At 38.5% G+C, this 25,847-nt stretch overlaps 1 protein-coding gene across 1 annotated transcript in view; it reads left to right on the forward strand.

The window, feature by feature from the left end:
- Nucleotides 1-25,847, forward strand: part of prkcaa (protein kinase C, alpha, a) — a 142,496-nt gene that overhangs the window by 52,573 nt on the left and 64,076 nt on the right. The window contains exons 4-5 of the mRNA XM_030741718.1: nt 22,417-22,528; nt 23,583-23,711. Coding sequence (XP_030597578.1) covers nt 22,417-22,528; nt 23,583-23,711 — 241 coding nt within the window. The remainder of the gene's footprint in view (nt 1-22,416; nt 22,529-23,582; nt 23,712-25,847) is intronic.

Genomic DNA, 25,847 nt, shown 5'->3' on the forward strand with positions numbered 1-25,847 from the left:
GAGAGGAAGGCAAGACCTAAGGCTGGAACTGGTGGATCTGCAATAAGTGAGTACATAATCAGTATAAGATAGAAAAGTAGCAATCAAATGCTACGTATCAAGTATATATCAGATGGCTTAAATCTGCCAGCGATGACTAACATGTGGCATAGTTGCAGTGATAGAGTTGAGTATTTGTAGAGGCCCTAAGTGTGATACAGTGCAGCTGATGAAGCTCTGCTCTGTCTCAGGGCACCTGTCTTCAGCCTTGTAATCAAGCAGATACCTCAGGCGCATCACAGAATAAAAGAGAGCGAGAGAGAGACTGTCAGTTTGACCCATTGCTGCTGTTGTCACTTCCAGCAACATGTCAGTCTGACATGTTTAAATTTCTAAAACTGTCCTTTTTTTTTTTTTTTTTTTTTTTAAGATAAAATTGACCCCGAAAATTAGGACTGGACAGAGATTAGAGTTTGACGTGAAGTGAAATATATTGCTGAAATATGTGAATAGCTTGTTTTGAAAGTGTCTAGAAAATTACACAGACATTTTTTAAAACAGAAATTCTGTAAATCCACCCAGCTTATCACTGTGGGATGATTTGGTCTCTGAAATAGTGTCTGCATAAGTCAGTCTCCCACTCCTTACTGAACTGAATCCCAGCACATGGTTTTAGCACACGTCCCTGTGCAAGCCTTGGCACGTACACTGCTTCCAAAGAGACATGGCCACAAGGAAACTTGATGCAAAATAGTTGTGCTTACTGAACTGAATTTATTATGGTGTGTAGATGTTGACTTGTCCTGCAGACCTCAGGTTATACTGCTGTAGCAAAATGAGATTATTATAGACTCAAACATGCCTGCAAACAGACAAGATGTGCAGATAAAGTCACAATGTCATAAATGCCAGATAGGATTATGTCTTTGGCTGGTTATCGGAGTGGGCACATGTGAAGAGAAACATCACAGCTACTCATATCCTTTCAAAGGGAATAAGAGAATGTACTCTACTCATACAGTGTGTCCAATGAAGTTTGACTTCTTTCACCATGCTGTAGTTAGTACCACGGATCACCCCGCTGCACAAGTGAGGTGTTCGGAAATGCTGCTGGCATACAGATTGTAAACTTTGTCATCTGAAATTTGCATGACAGCCAGTGGCAATGAGATTGCTGTAGAGAGAAGTCTAAAAAGTTAAAAAGTGTAAGACTTCTGCCTATAAAGACAAATTACAGTTGTTGCATAATAGTTGAAACATCCAGAAACTATTTCTGACCATTATTCCAGTTTTTCCAACATATATCAACAATTCAGGATAGGGTATACTCGGAAGGCAATTCAAACCCTCTGTTTAACATTGTACAGTGAGAAATGTTACTGCTGTAAAACCCTGTGGAATCCCATAATAGCACTGGAGGTACGAGGGTGTTGGAGCCAATATGTAACCAACTCTCTAGGGAGCATGGGTTGGCAGGCAGAATTTAGGAGAGAGAAGAAATGGGAGGACAGAGAAATGGAAAAGAGATATGATATCTTTATAATAAAGCAGACAGTACACCATGAAGCTCTGTATAAATGCCAAACGCACTCTGAGATTTGATTTTAAGGTCTGTTTGGAGTAATTCAGAGCTGTATACTCTATTTGAAAGATGCACTGTATATATATCTGTTTTGTCTTCCTGCAGAATTACGAACAACAAAACAAAAACAAAACTTTAGGTTTGATATAAATTCTCATGAAAAAGAAAGGCAAAAGATAATACTAATGGGTTGCAAATATGCAGGATGTGCCTTTTCTGGATGCTGCTGGTTACGCATTTAAATGAAGCTGTTGATGTGCAGTCACTCACAGTGTTGACTTGCAGAATATCTGAATGTTTGTTGGCTATGGGGATTCTTTATCTGATAGGACAGAGGCTCATAATCTTTGTCAGCTTAGACCTTAAAGGAATTAAGTCTCTTTAGGGCATTGCAGACCAATATAAGCAAATGTGTGGGCTTATGGGGACACTCTCAAAATGTCATTCTTGATGATACTCTAAGTCTGTGGAATACACTTAACTCAAATTGCCATTTAAACTTAATGCTTTTCTTTCTGAACACAGCCATATACAGATTAAATGTTGGCCTGAGTTCCCATGGTCTTTGTTATGAAAATAAAATTAACACAAGCAGTTCTTATTATTTCTGGGAATTGTTTATAGAGTTGAAGTGAGGATCTCAGCAGGTCCAGAACTGCCTCTCCCTCCAGATTTATGCATCAAAGACACTGCATAAAAACTGTAAAAGTTGGCATAACCCTTTTTCAGCACAGCACTGTGCTGTGCATGCCCTTTTATTTCATACAAAAAATGTTTTAGCTTTGACATAAGCGTAGACATGTGGGAGGTTAATGTGAATCTGGTAGCTGCTGGTAAAGGTCAAATGTGACTGTCAGTATGTCAGTGTGTGCAGGTGCTTTCCAAGATATTGGATACTGCTGCTAAGACATGATTCATGCCGACAGTTCAAATTAGTTCGATTTAGTCGGAGGGAAACACATTCAAAATGCTTTGATTTGTATGATGTGAGTCACATTATCGTTAGCCTTGTCTGCTGAACGCTCAAATAATATGAGCTATTAAGATCCAGCTTCAGGGCTCTCAGATTGTCATCTGTGCAAAGAGTAAATAGCTCGAATGTTCCACAGCAGTAAAAGGATATGAAGTGAGCAACACTGTTTTTGTTAGAGGAGAACCAAGATCACAATAAAGTAATGACAAAAAGAGCAATATGAATGTTTTCTTTTGCTGTATTTGTGTAGCTTAAGTGAAAAATCAAGGGCGAGTTCAATGTATTGTACATAGAAGTATGTACAATATTTCTGTTCATTTCAGTTATTCTTTCTAGACCAGAATAAGTAAGATTTAGACAGATAGTCGTAGTTGGGATTGCATATTCTTCGTGGAAGTCCGGAGGACCACAGATGACATAAAACAAATGTTCGGAACCTTGGAGCTACAGACAACACCTCAATCTTAAGATTTATCTGTTCCAAATATTAACTGCCATTTGTGATTTAGGCGTGCCATGTCTGCTATGCCATGTCATAAACTGCTATCTGATGTGGTAGTAGTCAGCGCAAATTGGGTAATTTTTAGGTGCCTTGAATGATAACATCCATATGCTGGACCTTAAATGAGTGTACTTCTATTTCTCCAAATGTCAAAATGTGTGGTTTAATTTTGTTCTCTTAAGATGAAGCTTAAGTGTAGCCTATTTGTTTAATGATTACCATTTCAAAAAGCCTTTATATATTAATTGTGCTCAATTCATTTTGACATTAATATATATAAACTGACTGAAAGTTTGTATAGTTTGTAGTAAGAAGAAAAAGAAATAATGATTGCATCTTAAGAAATATGCCAGTGTTGAGTGATGGGTGATGTGATAGATGAGAGTCCCCTGGGCTGCCTGCTGATGGTATTTATACTCTCTGGGGTCCTAATGAACAGATCGTGAGTCTCTAATGTTAATGGTCTGTGACGTGCCTGTCTAAAATGGGGCTTGATCTAGGCTTTGCTGGGGGGAGGTGGTGCAGAAGGGCGTAAATGCTCACAGGCATTTCGGTGTGTTAGAAAAAGAGTGCGCTGGGAACGGCTGCATATCCTCCAATTGCAGCATTGGTGAGGCTCTGAATTGCTGCTGTTGTAGGATAAACTGGGTCTAAGCTCAGAAACTCTCTGTTGTCATCCGCTTGACCTTTCAACACAGTCAGCTGTCGAACTATTTCAAAGACTGGTGCTTTGACAGTGAATGCAGACTATTTCCCACAGTCCACACCTACACTGTTTTTCACACATCCTGTACATGCAGATGCATGCACAAAAACAGATAGGATTGATTAACAGCAACTTGTGTAAGACTTGTGAAGTCTGTGTGAACTGCCTTTATTTTTGTCTTATTCTTAGATTATTACACAGATATACACAGATTATTATCTGTGTGGTAAATTGAAGAGCTTTTGGTTACGTTCTCACTGCAGCCTGAAGTGACCCAATTCCGATATTTTTGTGAAATCTGTTTTGTTTTTTTGCGTGGTCGTTCACATTTCCAAATATTTGCAACTTGTATGTGATCTCCTGTGTAAACTGCAAAATTCCACTGCTGTGTTTTACCTTAACCCTAACTGCTAACTAGGGAGTTTCTCTGTGTTTCACTGGCATCTGCATGAAGGACTGACAGATTATCCTCGTCTAGTAGGGAACATACACATTGTGTTACATATTTATTAAGAGAAGTAGGACAAATTTTCAAAAATTAGAATATGCACTCACTTTATTAGTAATACCTTGCTAATACCAGGTTGGACCCCTTTGGTCTTCAGAACTGCCTCAATTATTCGTGGCATAGATTCAACAAGGTGCTGGAAACATTCCTCAAAGATTGCGGTCCATATTTACATGATGGCATCACACAGTTGCTGCAGATTTGTTGCCCTCCCATTCTTGATGCAAATCTCTTTTTGCACCACACTCCAAAGCAGCCATCATCATAAAAAGATGGACAGCAACAATACTCAGGTAAGCTGTGGCATTTAAATGATGCTCAGTTGATACTGAGGGGCTCAACGTGTGCCAAGAAAATATCCCCCACACCATTACGCTGCCAGCAGCCTAAACCTTTGATATAAGGCAGGATGGATCCATGCTTTTATGCTGTTTACACCAAATTCTGAGCCCACCATCCAAACGTCACAGCAGAAATTGAGATTCATCAGTCCAGGCAACATTTTTCCAATTTTCTTTTGTCCAGTTTGGTGATCTCATTGGGGCTGTATCCTCAGTTTCCTGTTCTTAGCTGACAGGAGTAGTACCAGGTGTCGCCTTATGCCGCTGTAGCCCATCTGTTTCAACGTTCAATGTGTTTTGCATTCTGAGATGCTCATCTGCATACCTTGGTTGTAATGAGTGGTTATTTGAGTTACTGTTGAGTCAGCTCCAAGCAGTCTGGGCATTCTACTCTGACCTCTGGCATCAGCAAGGCATTTTCACCCAGAGAACTGCTGCTAACTGGATAGTTTCTCTTTTTCAGACCATTCTCTGTAAACCTGAGAGATGGTTATGTGGGAAAAATCCCAGCTGATCAGCAGTTTCTGAAATACTAAGACCAGCTTATCTGGCACCAACAACCATGCCAAATTCAGAGTCATTTAAATAATTTTTCTTCACAATCTGAAGCTAGGATCTGAGCAGGTTGTCTTGATCATATCTGCATGGCCAAATACAGTGGGTTGCTGCCATCTGATTGACTGATTAGATATTTGCATCAACAAGCAGTTTTATAGGTGTACCTAAAAGGTGGCCAGTAGGTGCATTTGCATAGTTATTAGGGATATTTCAATTAAGACGGAGGCATACATATTATTTTAATATTTAAGATTGTTATGAGCACAAATTATCATTCAAAGCAGTATTTTTAGAGTTTGTAACATATATATATATTCCTAAATCATCTTTAAAGTAATAGATTTTTTTGTAATATAAATACACAGTTTAAATGTTAGTATGGGTGCTGTATTTTAAATAAGAGCTTAGACAGGCAGCATACAGTTTTAACTTTTGTTACTCAGCACATGCAAAGCCAAACATCTAACTCTAACATACTTTTCATTTTTTCACTTCTTTTAGAGACATACAAATAAAGGATTTATTTGAAAGTGGCCATTTGCACTTTAAAGTAGCTTAACAGGAAGTGTACAGTGAAGAGATGAAAAAGATGATGTCTCATCCTTTGCCTTCATCTTCAAAAAATGCATAGACTGTACAAAGTAACTGTGATCTAGGCCTTCATAAGTTCTAGCTTATGTTTTGTTTTATAATGAAAGTGTTACTCCATCTCTACTATTTCTTTATTAACTTGTTTATTTATTTTTCTTAATGTCTTTTTTATTTTAGATGTTACATCTGTCATATCATCAACACTGTTTGTTCAGGTTTTATGCCATATTTCTATTTGTTGTTTTAACTTGCTGTCTTATCTTTTTGATTTTTTTATTGTGATCTATTTAATTGTGTTCCGTAAAACCCTTGAAAAGTTTTATTATTATTATTGTTAAGCCAAGGTAATGAAAAAAAAAAAGCCTTTGGTCAACAACATCTAGCTAGAAGAAATAAAAGTCATAAAGGTTTCTGTTGGTGAAGCTGCAGAAAGCTCATTAACGGTCGTCTGCAGCTGCACACAACCGAGGTGTCTGAATCAGTGACAACATTTAAGGGCTTCCTGTTTCCTATGTAAGTTGAGGAGATAAAGGATTAACCAATGAAATGCACTGCAGCTTCAGCTTGCACCCCAGTGGCTCTGTTCAGTTCAATAACTGCATACAAAGGCAGCCCGCTGGGAGAGATACACAATGCCTTTTTTGACACTTTAATTGAAATTTAAACAACCCAGAACTGCACAGTACAGCACTGTTCTCGCTCCACTGGTATTTTTGGCATCTTTCATTGGATTTTTTTTTTTTTTTTTTTTTATACCCATAATGCAGAAATGAAAGCAACAGCATGCAGTTCATGTCAAAAACTAGCTCAGCTGCCTTGCGTAAACACAAGTAACATATAACACTTAATCTGTCTTGCATATTAATAACTATATTCAAGACACTCAGGATTCATTGGATTTCACAAGACTTTGTGGTTTCTGTTTGCTTTGTTGGGAAACACAGCTTATCAGAATTTTTGTCTCTTTGACCTCACACACACACACACACACACACACACACACACACACACACACACACACACACACACACACACACACACACACACACACACACACACACACAGCCCACCCATCCCATTCCTCTCCACTTAAACACAAATACACACACACAGAGCTCAGAAACTTAATGACTATATTCATGCAATATTTTTATGCAATATACAAATACACACTGGCTTGCACACACAAGCAAACACATGGAAATTTGCAGTACACTTATGCCACACATAATTTAATTCCCAAACCAGACACATACAAACACATTCCATCCGTTCATTCCACTTTCACACAGCCTGTTCAAGGCTACCTCTGATTTCAGAATGCTAGTATGATATCTGAAAGTGCAAAGTGGGGCCACATAGAGCAAAGGCGTGCAGAAACTTCATAATGAGTTGATTTTGTAGCTCCATCATTGCGCATTCCCTGTGTGGTTTGCTTATAGGAAGTATCTGGTATCCAGTTTTGTTCCAACCATGCTAAGTATGACTAATTACCAGCCCATGGGACAGCTGGGACATGTCTTGACCTTTAGTCAGCTCAGTTCTTGCAGGACATGACTGTAAAAAAACATCACTATTATTTATTAACTACCAATTGAGTCAAAGCATTTCCCTAAAATTTATGCTGAGTTGAGGCCTGCTTTTGAGGCATCTACTGCTATTGTTTAATTTCGCTGTAAAAATAATTTCTTAGGGACGTTATTCTTTTGTGAGATTGAAAATCCATAATTCTTAATATTGTCTCAACTTTTCATCAACCACCTTATAGTGGTGGAGAGGTTTGTGTGTCCCAGTGATGTCCAGAGCAATGCTGTTGGGGGCACTGGCTCCTGGTAGGGCCTCCAAAGGGAACTGGTCCTGGGTGAGGGACCAGATCATGCCTGTCAAGTTTTGTATTAAAAAATAAGGGAAATTTTCTGCCGCCCACTGCGAGCCGTCCCATTGCGAGCCGTCCCACCAGCCCAACCGAGTTCCAGTTGTTGTTCCGGCTTTGTTCCCGCTGTCGGCACTAACCTGACGAGAACTGCCACTCAGGCTACTGCAGGTGGCAGTTCTTGTTAGGCTAGTGACAGAATTCAGTTTGGAGAGGCACAGGAATGCCGTATTATAATACGGGAAATTTGCGGGAAAATACTAATACAGGAGGACAGCGGGACAGATGGGTAAAATACGGTAGTTTCCCAGCCAAAACGGGGGACTTGACAGGTATGGACCAGATAAAGAACACTTCAGAAGAGAATAAAGGACTAGTTCACCCTGCCCAGGATAGGGTTACCGGGGCTCTCCCCTGGAGCCAGGCCTGGGGAAGGAGAACACCTGGTGGCTGGACCTGAGCCCATGGGATCTAGTCTGCCACAGCCTGAAGAAGCAGCATGGGGCTGCTTTCCTGTGGGACCACCACCTGCAGGAGGTGCTGTAGGGGTCCAGTACTTTGTGAATCAGGCAGTGGTTGAGGGAGGAGGCCCTAGCTGTTTAATCCCTGGCTATTGAAACTAGCCCTTGCGTCATTGAATGTTACCTCTTTCATGAGGAAGGAGCCTGAACTAGTGCACGAGGATTAGAGATACCGGCTAGATATTGTTGGGTTCACCTGAACACATGGCACAGGCTCAGGAACCAGTCTCCCTGAGAGGGACTAGACTCTGTTCCAATCTAGAGTTGCCCTCAGTGAGAGGTGGCATGCAGGGGTGGGTATACTTGTAGTTAGACTGAGGCCTGAAGCTGAAACAGCAGTAGTTCTGGAGCTCAGTACCAGAAATAGAATGATGTAAGTTACAGATAGGTCAAGCTGCCTCTCTTCTTCTCCTTCTGCATCTCAAGAGACTGAGATATAATTCTCTGTTCTTGTATATGTTATGTTAACATAAACCACACCTGACAATTGCGAGAAATGCAGTTCAGCTGACTCTCGTAATTATCCATGAAACTACACTACAATACATTATTTCTAGAAATAATTACAAATTAAAAGACCCAATAAAAATGTATTATGGGGGGAGCACACAATGAAAATCTGTTATAGTCATGAACAGGAGGTAAAACACTCATTCTTGTCTTCCTTTACAGTAACAAAATAGTGTCTATAACAGTGACTTGTGATTTGTGGGCCTTTTGCTAGCTTTGTAAATTGTTTGTGTGCATATGTATAAGCCTTTCATTCTTTCATTTCATTAAATTTACTTTCATTCATTATTCTTCTATTAAAACTGTTCATTGCTCCAGGCTGTCTACATAAATATTATATCATTCAATGTATGAAAAATATTAGCGTTTAATGGGGAGAATATGATTGCAAAACTGTGTGTAAGGCTGGGTGCTACTGGCTGCAAGAGGCTGATTCATATCTTCATAATATAATCTCAGTTGTAGCATCTGAAAATAAGTCCAGTCCATTTAATAGCCGGTTTTGGTGTAATGCATTTAACAAACTTTCATCACCACCATACAGAGGAATTGGAGATTCCCTCTTTGGAAAACTATAACTAATTGGAAAACTAAAGCCCAAAATGTATGGGTGTATCTCTAAATATTTTAGAGCAAAAAAAAAAAAAAATAAAAAAAAAATATATATATATATTGCTGAAAAGTGATATATATATATATATATATATATATATATATATATATATATATATATATATATATATATATATATATATATATATATATATATATATATATTGCTGAAAAGTGATGTTCTTGCTATTTTGTTGGAGCATTTAAAATTTATTTCAGCTGTATGGAAAGACACGGTTTCTGGTATTGCTTGAAATGATTTTGTTTTGTACATACATAAGGTCAATCATCAATCTAACACTAATCTCATGCAACCATGATAATGATCTTGAGTCACTTGATTAGTAATGTAAGTGATTATTGTACAAATTGGTTGTAGTATCCAAAAATATTGAACTAAGCCAGTTATTATTTGTGGGATAATAATACACTGAAGCCTAGTCTCTATTCATTCCATGCTGACAGCAGCATTTGAAGGAACACTGACTCACTAATTAGCCATCATTGTTGTACTCATTACCGATAATGGTTTCATTTTTATTGTTTGATGCTGCTGCCACTTTAAAATACTGCCAGTAATATAATATAAGATTAAGATCATATTCATCACTGTATCAGAAGTAAAAAATGGCAAAATGGCTTGGACTACAGCCCCTCAACTGAAGTTAAAATATTCCTTTATAGCATTTCTGGCTTTCAGTGTATGTAGGGTTTAACAGAAGAAATGTACTCTAATGTATTCTAACCTAAGCTTATCTTTTATTTAGAGGAAGAGGTGGCAAGTATTTTTATTTTTTGCAAATTTTGAAGTTTGGAATAGGGCTTTAAATTGTCTGCATTTAGTGAAAATGTTCTCTCTCCTCATGAAACACAAAGTATCTGTCACAGTGGGTTCTATAGCATGTTTGACGAATTCCCAGACTTCCTGGTGTCGTGTACCATCAAAGAACAATGGAAAAGAAAATGGATGTCATGCTGTTTCTTCAGTCATTTGTTAAACACACTTAAACACACCTAATTGATTTGACAAAAGCTGAGTTTTATTGAGTTTCCTGCCATCCAAACCACAAAGCAAAGAGCACAGAAAGCAGAGTTGAACAGCCAAACTCCTGCCCCTGTCAGCTGGCTCATTATAGTGAAAAAAGACTCTGCCAAGACTTTGGCTATTAGATAACTTTTTGGAACACATCTTGTGAAGTTCTTTTAATTATTAAGTACCTGACAGATGGCCTGTGGCTGATAAGCCAATTTATTCTGGCTTTTGGCATTTGCAACATGACCAAATGAACCATTAAGTCCTCTTTTTAAAAATTTTGTATCCTTTTTTCTCCTTAGAGGGTAGCATAGAGGGTAGCAAACAGTGCAGTCATCTTCCAGGCAAAGTGACAGCTGTGCTGTGACAGCCCCCCTCCCTTGCCCTCTTCTGACCTTGTGGATGTCATGCACAGCACGTGAGCATGGCTCTACCAATGAGCCAGCTCCTGCAAATGAACACACCTCTGTAGCATCCATGTGTGTGTGAGTCAACCGAGACTTCAGCTTTCTCCAGCTGTGAAAATGCAAGCAGAAGAGGCTCTAAGGCCATCGCTCTATTCAGTCTGTCTCACATTGTGTTTTTCTCTAAGGGGACCATTTATGTAAAGCGGGTCAATGAAACAGTGACAATATTGCCTGTTTTCTTGTAGTTCATTGTTTAATAGCCCTTGGATATTGTTAGATTTCCCCCCTCTAGGATATTTATTCACTGTGACAAAGCGACAACCGCAAATAATCATCATTAAATATCTGATTTGCAGCAGGGGACTTACAAAGACCTACCTGTCCCAATGAGTTTTTTTTTTTTTTTTTGAAGTACTTCATAGTTAAGTAGGTAATTCATTTTGAGTGGTATGGTGAAGAGAAACATTCTGGCTTTAGAGCATGGCGAAAGTTCAGGTCACAATTTTGACTTTTTTTTTTTTTGCCAAATTTCATTTTATTTAGGCTCCAGTCACAGCTATTGATGACACACTTCCTAATTTAAAGTGTGAATCTGGAACTGAAACAAGGTGCCTGCAGCACCACCTTGGAGTGACACAACCCAAGTCAACTGTAAGCACAAAAGTAGCCTAGGCAGCTGTTCCCCTCTACATTTTAGTGAGTGTTCCAGCAACTAGTGAGTGTTCCAGTTGTGCTCGTGGGCTCATTTGTTTACATTTGGCATCACCAGCTGCTAGCATGTCCTCCTTCGTAGCCTGGTTGTACTCGACAATGTTGTTTCTACCTTCAGTGGCAACAGTTTTATTTATTTTTATTTTGCAAAGTACTGTACTTTGTTGCATGAGTATCAGTCAACAAGTGAACAAATGGGATGGTTGCACTAAACTGATGCATGGTATTATCTGTTTTTTTCTATTGTTGAAAAGGCACACATCTATATGAAAATGTCTTTTATGTATTGCATTAATGAACTCAACAAGGGGCCGCATGTAGAGATTGAGCTGATACAGACCCTGAGTAAACCACTGAGGTATACCACATGAGACACCTCAGTTTTTCTCGCTATGATTCTCTGAGATACTAAATGATCAGAAGACATCAAAAACAGATATCAACAAAACAGATATTTAAAAAAAGAGAGCGAAACAGTGACTCTGCATGATGGGATCAGATCTCTGTTACATGATGATGGAACAAAGGCACATTTTGAAGTTTAGCAAACAAGTTCCGGAAGATGTGAAAACTTAATGACATATTGTAAAGCCTGTCCATAAAAATAGCAGCAGTAGTAGTAGTAGTGGTGGTGGTGCTAAGAGAACAGCACTGTGATACTGTAGGTGTCAGTAATTTAAATCCTGTCAGAAAGGCAACTTGGGTTCAGACAAGTTAAAAAAAAAAAGCTGTTATTACTAGCTTTGTGAGCAGAAAGATGTGTTAACAGATAGCACACGGTGAGGAAAACCCCCTCTGAGCTGCAGTGGCAACCTGCCCTCCCTCTCAGCACTGAGCAGCTTAGTGAAAGGCCAAGAGGAGTCAGGGTGGTGATTTATGGCCCAGAAATAGTAACCTTGTCTAGTCTGTTGTCTGGATAAGTGATAGCTTCCTTTTGTTCTCGTCAAAACCTCTCCACACCTTCGTAACCACTGAGTTCTATTCATTAGAAATTGTGTGTTTATAAAGTTTGTGGTTGTGTTTACATTTTGGGGAAAGAAAGTAATGGCTGTAATTGCTCATAATCATCCTTTATGTTATGCTTTAAGTATTTTAAACACCGGGGTGTCTTGTTCCATTTTTTGAGTGTAATGAGCGACTGTCACAGTTTTTCTAATACAGTAGGATTTTTTTTTTTTTTTTTTTTAGGTGAGGAGGTGATTAATATTATGTGAAATATAATTAAAAGTTGAAGGGCTACAATAATAACAGTGACAGAATTAGGTGACACAGTAATAAAGACTGCTTGTCTTGATTGTATGTCATTATCGTGTTGTGAAAGCGCTCTGACAATGACTTTTTGAAAATGAGTTACAGGAGTGGGGCAGACAACAAGAGAGTCGGAAATTAACCAAAATATCTCAGTTCAACACATTAAAGTAATTGCTTCTTAAATCACAATAGATTAATTCAACACGCATTTAACTGTAGACTACGGACAGCATTAGTAGAATCACCGAAAGATTACAGTAAAAAGTAAGTTAAGCAATATTAATTCTCATCTTTTTTTTTTAACATAATCATTTGACACAGACCAGAAGAGGTGAGGATGGCTCAAAAAATTGGATAAGGGAGGAGCGTACTGCCACCTCCAATTCAAATGTTATCCTTCGGTGAGGGTACGCTGTTAGTTGAGTGACTGAGGAACTAGAGCTGAGAGAACTTAACAGTGTTCAGTAGTCATCAGATGCTAAATATTATCAAGAATTTTTCTTTTTCAGTCCGAAAGGGGAAAGATGGGCGCTCACGATCTGTGTGTCTCATTTCATTCCAATCCTCCTTGCTGGCTGCAAATGTCACACCAGGTGGATCTCTTTTGACTCTGTGGGATACAGTCGGGCTGCATTAACTACACAGCCTCTTTGATGATTGCACAGTCCATATTTTTCCATGCAACTAAATAAAAAGAATAAAACCATCAGTCTCGTTTTGATTATGAATAGCTGTTTTTTTCATTGCCTGAAACTGATTCTGAATTACAAGCATATTGCAGTTTCATTGTGGATTGCAGCATCTCTCTTTTTACTGGCTGCTGCATCGGATGTGAGAATATTGCCCGGTCAGATACTAGGAAGCACTTAGTCTTGAACTCAGTGTGTCAACATGCATTTAAGTGACCGAATTAGAGTCCTACTTTTGCAGTAACATGAGTTATTAAATATCAGGACCATGATTTCTCATGTATTTGAAAAAAGATTACAGAAACCTGCTTTACTTGGTTTTCTGAATCGCCTTTCTCATGTAGAGTACATAAAGGGCAAGCTAAAACTAATGACATTAAATTCCTGTCGCCTTGTATAATACATACATTAATAATGTCCGTATTTTTGATTTGCAGATAAATACAGTACAGTGCAACAGTCTTGACTCACCTGACATTTCCATGTGTTTTGCTAGGAAAAGGAGAAATAGGTGCAACAATTTATTGAAACGTGCAAAGAAAAAGGCAATTCTAACAAGCTTGAAAGCCATTATTTGGTATAGCCACCTTTTTCTTCAACACGGCTTGAACTCTCTTAGCCAAGTGTTCTTGTAATTTCTTTAAGTAGGCTTCAACAATAGTTCTCGAGACTTCTTGAAGGATATTCAAAACTCTTCTTTGAATGCTAGGTCTCTTTTGTTCTGTTCTCTGTCAAGATGATCCTACAGAAGAGGGTTTTTAGATCAGTGCACAAAGAAGATCTGAGGAGAGTCTGAAAGGAACTGAAATAGAGAATAAGGCAGGGCAAGGACAGCAACAGGAGGAAACTGGAGCAACAGCAGGGGAACTTGGAGAGGGCTGAAGACGATTTCAGAATGCAGTCATTTAGCTCCTGCACAGCTCACTGTCGCACCTGGAGAGTACTGAAAGCAGTGTGTGGGTCATGTTTTTTGACTTTTTCAGTGCTTTCAATACAGTTCAACTGGCACTGTTGAGGGAGAAGCTGGAAGGAGCAGGAGTCGACCAACACCTTACTGGATGGACAATCTACCAAACTACCACACCAGCTGACCACAGTACGTGAAGGTTTAGGAATGTGTGTCTGAGGTAGTGGTATGCAGCACATGGGGGCCCTCAGGGGACAGTGTGCTCTCCTTTTACCCTCTGCGCATCAGACTTTAGATATCATTCCATGATCTGGAGTATAGGAAGATCATCACTGTTTTCTTCATCTGTTGTGAACTCAACTATATCAACACCAACACCAGTAAGACAAAGGAGATAGTGGTTGATTTCTGGAGAAACACCCATCACACCAGTGAACATCCATGGTTTGGACATCAAGGTTGTGGACACTTAATAGTAAACTGGACTAGTGAGATAACATTTAAGCTCGTACAAGAAGGGCCAGAGTCAGCTCCATCTGCTGGTCAGGCTGAGGTCCTTTGGGGTGTGCAGGACGTTACCGTTTATGACATGGTGATAGCCTCTGCAGTCTTTTATGCAGTTGTCTGGTGGGGAGGTGGCAGCACAGAGAGGGACAAGAAACAACCCAATAGACTGGTGAAGAGTGCCAGCTACGTCCTGACCAGTCCCCTAGACTCCATAGAAGAAGTAATCTCTATTATGGACAACACATCTCACCCCCTGCATGAGACTGTGAAGGCCCAGAGCAGAGCAGCTCCTTCAGCAGTTGGCTGTTACAGTTACTGTGTAAGACAGAGTGCTGTTGTAGGTTCTTCATCCCGACAGCAGTCAGACTCGTTCCCACTGCACTGTATGTACATATTAAAAAAAAAAAAATCTGTGACATGTCATCTAGTCTTCATCCCTTGGATTAGGTGCCTTTTAATGCTTGATTTATAGGTGAGTGTTTAGTGGTTCAAAAAAGAAAAAAGAAAGCCTTCAAAAATGTTCAGGTACAAGGACTGGACTGAAAATGAGTGAAAAAGCAGCCAGTGTCAAAAGAAAAACTGAAAGACCTTCAGAAAGCCTGTAGAACTATTGCTCAAGGACACTTTAAAAAAGCAGGAAAGTTTAGCTCCTTGGAAGCAAAAATAATGAAATGAGGTGTGACGCAAGACTATTGTACAGTGCTTTATGTTGCTCGGTTTCCTGTGTGATCTGACATAATGCAAAGTGTGCAAATTTTGTTGCACATGCCCTCACCCACAGCCTGGATGCACTTTCTAGAGTTTGCCTTAGTTATGCAGTGTTTACATTTCTGTTTCTTCTGAAGCCTTAATATTTACTCTGCACACTGAGAGTAGAATAAGGTTTTATTTATAGTACTGTAATGATGGAGGGAGGGAGTAAGAGTTTGATGCTGGACTCTCAATACTTTGACATCAGTCACCCATGTTGGTAACATAGGTGGAGAGTGGAGGATGACCCTAGTCTTTAACATCATCCACTTCTGCCCACCCCTTCCCCTCCTGCCGGGAAGCCCCTGTTCAGCTTCACCCTGCCAAGCTGTTCATTAAGAGGAGCTGGTTGCCGTCCTGCTTGCTAATCAAGCTGGATTGGAGAGCCTAGCTAATTAGCCGACATCACACTGCTGACCCCCCGTGCTTCTGTTTTCATTACTATCTCTTGGCTGCTTTGAGTCTTTTGATCAGCCCTCTGCTCTGTGTCTTTTTTTATCCATGGCCTCGTATATGCAAATCTGCCTGGAACTACTAAAGGGCAAATGCTAAAATGTTTTTTTTTTTAAAGATATTAAAGAGGTTATACCAAAGCAGAACACTGATTTAATAAAATGAAAGCACACCTCAGAGTACATAGAATAGGAAAAACTGGCTTTTGATTTAAAGCTTGGATTAATAACATAAAAGTGTCTTTTACATGCTCTGTTAATATTCATGCACCTTCTCCTTTAAAGAAAGAATGAAGCCGATGTTAAAATAATTGTCTTTGTCTGTTGATTTATTTTTAAGAGACTCTCAAATCATGCCCATGCTTTTTTCAACAGCTCCACTGATGCACACATCACAAGCTGTGCCGACATTTCCCTTAATGGCTTGCGGGATTGAGCATACCAAAGTGGAAATAATACTAGCTAAACTTTTAATCAGAGAATAAGGATTCACGGATTCTTTATTGTCATTATATACATACACACATGAGCATGCAGGATGCAGGTGGCCCTTTTCCTGCGTCCAGAGGTGTAAATGTCCGTGGTGGTTGTGAAGCTGACTCCAACAATAATATGAGTCTAATTCATTTCTGCTGATATAAAATGCCTGTCTTTGCATAGGACAGCTGGGAAATCCTGTTGGCCCTCATATTACCAAGGGGCATCCTCTGTACTACATCATCCATTCAACACATACCTGGTTGTGGGCTGCCATTATCTTGTGTTGAACCTAATGACTGAGCATTCAGTGTTAACACTCTGCTTCCCTTACTGTTCTAGCAAGGCAGCGCCACCCAGTCTGTCTTGAATTTCCCATTAAGACCCAATTAGGCTGTAATAGGGGATAGAAGCCACAGGGGTAAACCCATCTATCCTGCTGCTCTCAGAAAGAATGTGTTAATGGACAGCCTACTGTGTGCAGTGATGTGTAGTCAGGTACACTCATTTACAGGTTTCATTTTCTGCACCATTACAGCTCGCACTAGGGAATGTTTAAATGGAACTTTGCAAATCAAGCACAGCAGACAGTGTAAACGTACCAGGCTGGATGCTGATAAAAGTCTGTTTTGGCTTATGTGTTTAGCTACAAGTAGTTCAACATCAGATATATATTTATTTACAGCACATAATGTCATGAACTGCTGTGGCAGGCAGAGTTGTACCCCAAAAATGCCGACTCCAGAGGCAAAATTAAACACCAAAACTCTCAGCTTTATTGCTGCAAAACAGAAACTCACTCATGGACAGAGAAGCACACACACAGCAGGAACACAATGATGATGACGCAACAGGGAACCAGGCAAATGCAGACAGTATATACACGGGGACTGACAAGGGACAACAGGAGTCAGCTGGAGAAAACAGGTGGACAGAATCATACTAACAAGACTGGGGGAAGCAAAACTGAACACTTCACAAGAAACAAGACACTACCAAAATAAAATAGGAAATAACACGAACAGGATAACCACACAGACTTGACACACAAGGCACTGGGGAACCAGAAATCAATATGTAAACAATAATAACCAACAGGACAGAACCATGACACATAACCGTCAGCATCATTTATCCATTATCCTTGCACTTTGATTTGGTCCTAGGAATGAAAGTGTTTTCCATTTACTTATCCTAACTTTTGCCTTGAAATCTTGTGTAGACTTGATCTACTGGATATACTTTATCTACATGAAATTTAGTGCACACTAATTTCCTTCTCAATATTGTAATAACTTATGAAGTGCTAATTAAATCACTTTTTTGGGGGGGGTTATTAAAAAAATACCTTCAAGATTGATAACAATCCCTCCCCAGTGATACTTTACCTTGCGTGTTAAATAGTAAGCTAACACTAGTAGCTTAATATTAGGTTACTATTACTGTAAGAGCATGGAGTTGTGAGGATGTTAGCCCAAAGTTCAGTTTTGCACAGCTTATGGTTTGGTTGCAGTTGCAGTTGATGTCTTTTGTTTCTAATTTTTGATCTTTTGTATATATAAAATAATTATAAAAGCAATTTTCAGTCAGTGAATTAAATGACACGTAGATAAAGCAACACATCTTCACTTTGCAAATGTGCTATCTGTAGCCCTGGTTTACCACTTTCCTAAACCATTTTCATTCAGTGCAGCTCTAAACCTTTCTAGAAATGGAGGAACAAATGCTTGATGTGGTTGGATTGGTCATTAAACAGTCTTTAACCTGCTGGCTCCCTGGTACAAAGTAGTAACCTGTAATCATTTGTCTTTTTTTTTTGTTTTGAGTGTTTTCCATTATCTGGGAACATTAAGCCATGGCTCACCCTTGAAAAGCTGATGTGAAAATACATGATTCATCTGCAGCCCAATGTTTGTCCTAGTTGCCATCACTCATTCATGCCGTAGATGAGGGAATAAAGCAAAGGGGTGAAAACAAGAGGATTATCCTACAGGATCAACTGTGTGTGGGTGAATGTGAGTACTGCAAGTGGAGTCTCTCTCTCTCTCGCTCCCTGTCTCTCGCTCTCTGTCTCTCCATTTGTGTCTGTCAACCCCTCTGTTATGCTTGTGTGTCCTTGGCTAACCTAGTCAGCGTGGTGAGGGTTACTAAGTATATATAAGTTTGTAATTATATGAAAACAGTAACTTTGCAGGAGATTTTGAAAGAGAACAGATTGATTATATGATTGTATGATGTATAATTTGAATGTGTATGTTGTCGAGGTTACAAAGCTTCTGTTTCAGATTTGCAGTCAATGATTTATATTGTATTTTACATCCCGCTGCATTCTTAATTTCTCCATACTTGCTTAATTTTGTTAATGTTTGCTGTGCCCGTGAGGTGTTAGTTACCCCAAAGTTAGTCACTCTAGATGACAGACGTTTAGATCAAACTTACCAAACTGTGATTTTCCATAATAAATATAAAGAATTAAATTGCTCAGTGTCTGATAGATGTGAAAAAGCACAACAAAACAAGCTTAAATGAACCCTTTCACTTGTAATTTTCATGTTAATCAGAATTCAGTATTTGCTATTTTAGATAAATATAAAATAAGTCCGCACAAATTTAGCACTTACAGGAGTGTAACCTATTTTTGCAAAGTCTGAAAAGGAAGCATTTCTCCCAGTCCAGTGAAGGTGTAAAGCCTCAGCGGACTGACATGCAAGAAAATGGCAAAGCAATCTCCCAGGAACCTGAATGAGTTTCTGTTGCATTAGTCCAGAGGCCAGTGTCAAACTGACTGAAATGACATTGATCAATGTGGCGCCTCACTGCGTGATACTGTCAGCTCTCACTGAGATATGGGTCATGCGTCTCCTTTTACTGATGATTTATTTCTCCTGGTTCAAGCTCTTTTCATTCATTCTACATTTGACACTGTATTTTTCATGATATAAAAAGCTAGGGGGGATATTCTCAGGATGGACACTTTTTTCATAGGATAAGAGAAGCTTTCCTGCTTCGAGGGAATATATTGATAAGTGTTCAAATAGATACAATGAAAAAAATGTAATAAAAGCTTGCTTGGAAAGTGTTATTAATGCAAATCCACTTAAAGGGTAATCTAACTGAAATAAATTTACAGTACAGCACACGTTGAGAATGAGCAGGAAAGCACTTTGAATGCGTGCTTGGAAAAATGGCAGTCTTCCAGAGTTCTCTCTAGCAGAGAGTGCTTCCTAAGCCTCATGTTGTATGTGTGAAATGAATGAATGTATACAAGTGACAGGGAGCTTACCCCAAATACCGTATGTGAGTGCTGTCTTAATATTTAAAGGGATCCGTGCCTTATCACATGCCCTACATCTTATATCAGTACTAGTGATATGCTAACCATATGTTTACCCTGTGCATCATGCTCATGTTTGCACTGGGCTCTTGCCATTTACTGCTCACTACATAGACATGTGAAACAGGGAGGTAACTGTTTCTGCTTCATGTACAGAAAAAGAGCTCAGGCTTTACTTAACACCTGCAGATATTTACTTAAGGCAGAGTTTGCACCCACTGCTGTTTGTTTAAATTGATACTGTATTTTCTGTTCTGAAGAGGAGTGTTGAGTGAAATGGACTTGTGATTGTTGCATTACCATTTCTTTGCTTAGTTGAACTGGTCTAAAAATTTTTTATATTTTACCCATGGCAACTCTACTTTATCTACCTACATCTGCCTGTTTTGACTTGTATAAATATTACCTTTTATTCTACACATTCCCTTATTTGAGTATCCAAATTTCCCCAAATTTGCAATGGTTGCCGGCAGGGTGAATGTTGATGAGGCTCTGATAAAATGATTGGTGCTGCATTTACTTGAAAGGTAAGACGGGATGTGCAAATTCAAAATAGTGGTCCAGTGTTCATGAATGACAAATGCAAATGAAGAGCAATAGATGGGATGTTGGTAATTATGTTATAGTTGTTCTGTCTTAGAATACTAGCAACATATCATAATGGATAAAATGTTTTTATTATTGCATTCATTGTTTTTATATTATTCATAACAAATCTGTGTGGTGATATTTGAGGGTCTTACTGTATCTCTAACGGCATTAAACATACTAATTACTTTAAGCTTTTTAAACTCATAAATTTAATTCATTAATTCAGATGTTTATCATTATCTAAAATTTAAATAAAATTCTTAAGTCTTCCACTTATAAACTTTGCTCGGGCATATCCTTGAGTTTAATTTATCTTAACTTGATGGCTTTAATTTTACATGATAAGAAGTGAATTTAAGCATGTGGCAAATATAAATCAGATGACGTTACAGCCTGAAAATGCTTACATCACATTAATATTTACATGCTAAGGGAGCTCTGGGTGAAAATAAAAATCTGAAAGGTATTTAGGATAGTTATGCACAAGTATTTAACTGACCTTCTTGCATTAGCCTTTCAGGCTTTTCAGAATCATTTCACCTCATGGTGCATATATATATATATATATATATATATATATATGCTCTAAAAGATTTAGAGATACACCCATACATTTTGGGCTTTAGTTTTCCAATTAGTTATAGTTTTCCAAAGAGGGAATCTCCAATTCCTCTGTATGGTGGTGATGAAAGTATTCTACTGACATTAAGTTTGTTAAATGCATTACACCAAAACCGGCTATTAAATGGACTGGACTTATTTTCAGATGCTACAACTGAGATTATATTATGAAGATGTGAATCAGCCTCTTGCAGCCAGTAGCACCCAGCCTTACACACAGTTTTGCAATCATATTCTCCCCATTAAACGCTAATATTTTTCATACATTGAATGATATAATATTTATGTAGACAGCCTGGAGCAATGAACAGTTTTAATAGAAGAATAATGAATGAAAGTAAATTTAATGAAATGAAAGAATGAAAGGCTTATACATATGCACACAAACAATTTACAAAGCTAGCAAAAGGCCCACAAATCACACGACACTGTTATAGACACTATTTTGTTACTGTAAAGGAAGACAAGAATGAGTGTTTTTCCTCCTGTTCATGACTATAACAGATTTTCATTGTGTGCTCCCCCATAATACATTTTTATTGGGTCTTTTAATTTGTAATTATTTCTAGAAATAATGTATTGTAGTGTAGTTTCATGGATAATTATGAGAGTCAGCTGAGCTGCATTTCTCGCATTGGTACTCTTGGATTTATGAGCCCATCCATAACAATAATGACTCCATTCTCACTTACTGATGTAGTTAAGGAAGAAACAACAGTTTAATAAAAAAGTTACAAACTGATTGGTTTGTCACTTCAGGTTGTGCCAGAAAATAACCAGTGATTGGTGTCTGTTGAGACTCAGTAATGAATATTATTCTGAAATTGTTCCACTGCATTTGTAAATGCATTTTTTTTTTCCTGCAGATTGTGAACCTCTGGCCATCTTTGCTTCTGAGAAACTCTAAAATACTCTTTTTACACCAAGTTATATTACTGACCTGTTGCCAATGAACCTAATTAGTTGCAAAATGTTCCTCTAGATGTTTCTTTTTGGTACCACATACTTTTCCAGCTTTTTGTTGCCCCTGGCCCGCCTTTTTTGAGACAAGTTTCATTTGCCATCAAATTAAAAATGGGCTAATATTTTTTTTAATGACAAAACGTCTCAGTTTAAACATTTGACATTCTATGTTCTATTGTGAATAAATCATAAAACAATTATCTGTTTTTATTTATATTTTACACAGTGTCTCAACTTTTTGAGAACTTAGTTTGTATAATTTTAACTACTGTGTCATTTGAGCCTCATTTCTTTATTGTATCACTGGTATCCCTTAAGGAGGGTTTCAGTATTTAATTTGCAGCTGGCTTTTATTGCTTTGAATACATTTATTGTGATTAATAACTCTCTTTGTGTCTAGTATGTTCTTATAGATGACAGTCAGCAGCTTTAACCCATGTATTTTCTTCTTCTTTTGGACCTGGCAGGATCCCAGAACAAAGCATAAGTTTAAGATCCACACCTATGGGAGCCCGACCTTCTGTGATCACTGTGGCTCTCTGCTGTATGGCCTCATCCACCAGGGCATGAAGTGTGACTGTGAGTAATTAAGTTTGATCTGTAAAAATCAGTATTTATTCAGTGCTGTTTTCCAGGGTAAAAACGATTTCATAGACGAACATGTGTGGCACTACACTGATTATGCTGTAGTTTAGAGCTGCAGCATTGCTCAACTCAAAAAATATCATATGGGGATCTGTTCCCCTCCTCCTGACTTTCACTCATTAAAATTACACATTGTCTTTCTTTATTGTGTGGCTATGTTTGCTACACCTTCATAATAAGCCTCATATCAAAGCGTTTCTGAGTCTTTATTAATATTCCATCCTTGGTTGTCTTCCATTTAATCTTGCGTTAGTGGATTAAAGTCTGAAAGCCTTAATGAGCTCCTGTGTTATCCGCTACATACTCAGAACAGCAGTTAGGCAAAATGATTGCTCCAGGGTGAACATAAATAGAGATGTGGATATTATATTTTAGCAGATCAGCCACACCTCTAGTCATACCACAATGAGATTACACATTGGTAGTTTCAAGCACTTGTGACACAGGATTGTGTCAGGGAGGTACAAACAATACAATATTCTCAAGGAGCGTGTTAACACCATAGCCTCTTTGCGTTTTTTTTTCCACCTACTGACGTGATGACATCATGATGCAACCACTCTGTACTGTTCCCAATTCATGAAAGAGCAGCTCGGCTAACTGACACACACATGAATATGGGTCGTAACCTTCTTATTTTGTCTCAAAAAAAAAATTTTAACATTGTGTACAGAAGGTATTCTTATATTGGCCTACTCCAATGGGAAATTAAGCCATGAAAAGTTATATGTATGAAAACAGCACTTTTAAAAGACAGGCAGCAAACTGTTATATAATATATATAATCATATATAATGTACAAATGATTCATGTAATGTCTTTTGCATCTTTATCTTTTAATTTCTTTTACCTTTTATTCATCAGTCAATTCTAAGAAACCTCAATCTTTTTTTTTCACCTTTTGTCACCTTTGTTTGATTTGGATCTGGATGCATAATGTATAAATGTGCTCTTCCCTGATTTCTTATATCTCCTCTGTCCCACCCAGCCTGCGATATGAATGTTCATAAGCAGTGTGTTATGAATGTGCCCAGCCTGTGTGGAACTGATTACACTGAAAGGAGGGGGCGTGTTTACCTCAAGTGTGAGGTCAGCGGAGATAAGCTGCAAGTCACAGGTAGGCCTCATAACCCTTCGTACACACTTCATGAAATGAGCTTAAAATGCAAATGAGACGTATCTGAACTGATTTATATTTACGTCAGATGCTTGACCTGTATGTGTCACTCCACATCGAATGAGAAGGTATAGAGGGTATGAAGGTATAGTTGGTTGCAGACGCTATTGCCCTAATTCAGTTGCAACGTGGATCAATCTAAACACTTCACAGTTTTTTCCAATAATCCCCGATTGCCCACTTTCACACGCACATTCACTGTCTATTCCTGCAGCCATTACCTGAATTGAACCATCCTCATTATTTCTCCCTTAACCGTGCCTGCTTCTCATGCGCTGAATCTAACTTCTAGCCGTATAGCTGGCCTTGAGACTATAGGCTATCAGTACGCTCCCAAGCCTACAGATCGATAAAGTTTCTTCCATTTAACATTCTGCTGTAAGAAACGATTCACAGTTTCGACACATTTGGAAGGCAATCCCAAGCCAAATATGTAGTCCTGCAGTGGTGTGTGGTCTGCTGCGTGGGCCTTGTGTTGATACTTTTTTTAAACAGTCACGACTTGCTCTGTGCGCTGGATTTTCTGATGTAACTGAATTGTATCTGCAAAGCAAATTCAAGGCTTGATTTTATTAATTTATGTTCAATCAGAATTAGACACAGGATCTGAGTGTGCTGTTTCTGAGCAGGGTCATGGCTCTACCATCATTTGTCTCACTATGATTCACTCGAAGGCTATTCTGCTTGATCATGTCACTGGCTGTTCTTGGCATTTTAATCACTGATGCTTCTGGTTTTAAAGAGACACCTATTAAGCTTGTTAATGGATGTAATGATATATTGTTAATAGTGTTTATTTAATGCAATATATTAATTGGCATATTCCATAGACCTTTTAAAAAGGAAAACAGTTTCTTGCAGCCATTTGTTAGCATTATGCTAACAGCCAAAGAAGAGTAAGGCTATGCGAGAAATATACAGTATTGTGCAAAAGTCTTGAGCAATCATTCTCCAGGATTTCTGAAGGTCTTTCAAAGTTTTTTCTTGCAGATTCATTCATTTTTTCACTCATTTTCAGTCCAGTCCTTGTATCTGAACATTTAATTTTTTTTTCTGAAGCCACTTAACTATGACTGACCTATGAATCTTTTCGAGCATAAAAGGCACCTAACTCAAGGGATGAACCAGTGTTGTGTCAAAACATAACAGACAACTTAGCAAAGAACCAATTTTATACTGTACCTTTAGGCACTAGCAACCTGTCACAAAAACAAGTAATATTTTAGTTGAAACTATGCAAAATCTCAAAGATAAAAAATTGAGAGGCATAAAATAGTATTTTTTCACCAACAAGGTGATTCCCACAGAGCTATTAGCTGAAAGCTTGACATGGTGTGCTGTCTGTCCTTAAAAATTGTAAGAAACTTGACAAATGGAGGACAAAATCTCTACAGCAGATGAACAGTATCTGAAATTTATGTCCTTAAGAAATAGAAAAAAGGCCAGAAAAGACCTGACAGGATCTGAGAGACGCATCTGGCCCTTCAGTTGATCCACTTAATGCTCACTGATGCCTCATCGGAAATGGTCTCAGGGGAAGGGTGGATGTAAGAGGCCATTCTCAAGGAAGGGAAATGGAGAAAGGGTTCATATCTCTCAAAACCATGTCACTTGTCTCTACACAGCGAGCTGTTTCAGGAAGAGATATTCTGAGCACAGAATTGTAAAAAAGAAAAAAAAGTCAAAAGTTTGTGACCTTATATGATATCCATTTATTATGCCCTACCTTATCACCCCTGCCTCCATCCTGTTACAGCTCAGTACCAGTACCACAGTACCACAGAGCAGCTGGGGTTGTTTTTTACTGTCAGTCTATCTGTCTTTCTGTCTGTGTATGTTTAACACAGCATACAATCCCAGAATGACAGTGTATCCATTGCATACCTGTCTGTATACAGATAGAGTATTCCTGTCACAAGATGATCTCCAGTTTTTATATATTTTCTGTGTTCATTTATCTTGTGCATGCCTTGACTAGCCAATGTCCCAATACAAATACAGTAGATGAAGTGTTTTCATTTATAAATAACAAATTATTTCAGTTGATATTGTTGACTTTGCGTGCAGTGATAAATA

This window comes from Archocentrus centrarchus, chromosome 1, assembly GCF_007364275.1.
Source record: "Archocentrus centrarchus isolate MPI-CPG fArcCen1 chromosome 1, fArcCen1, whole genome shotgun sequence".
NCBI classification, from domain to species: domain Eukaryota; kingdom Metazoa; phylum Chordata; class Actinopteri; order Cichliformes; family Cichlidae; genus Archocentrus; species Archocentrus centrarchus.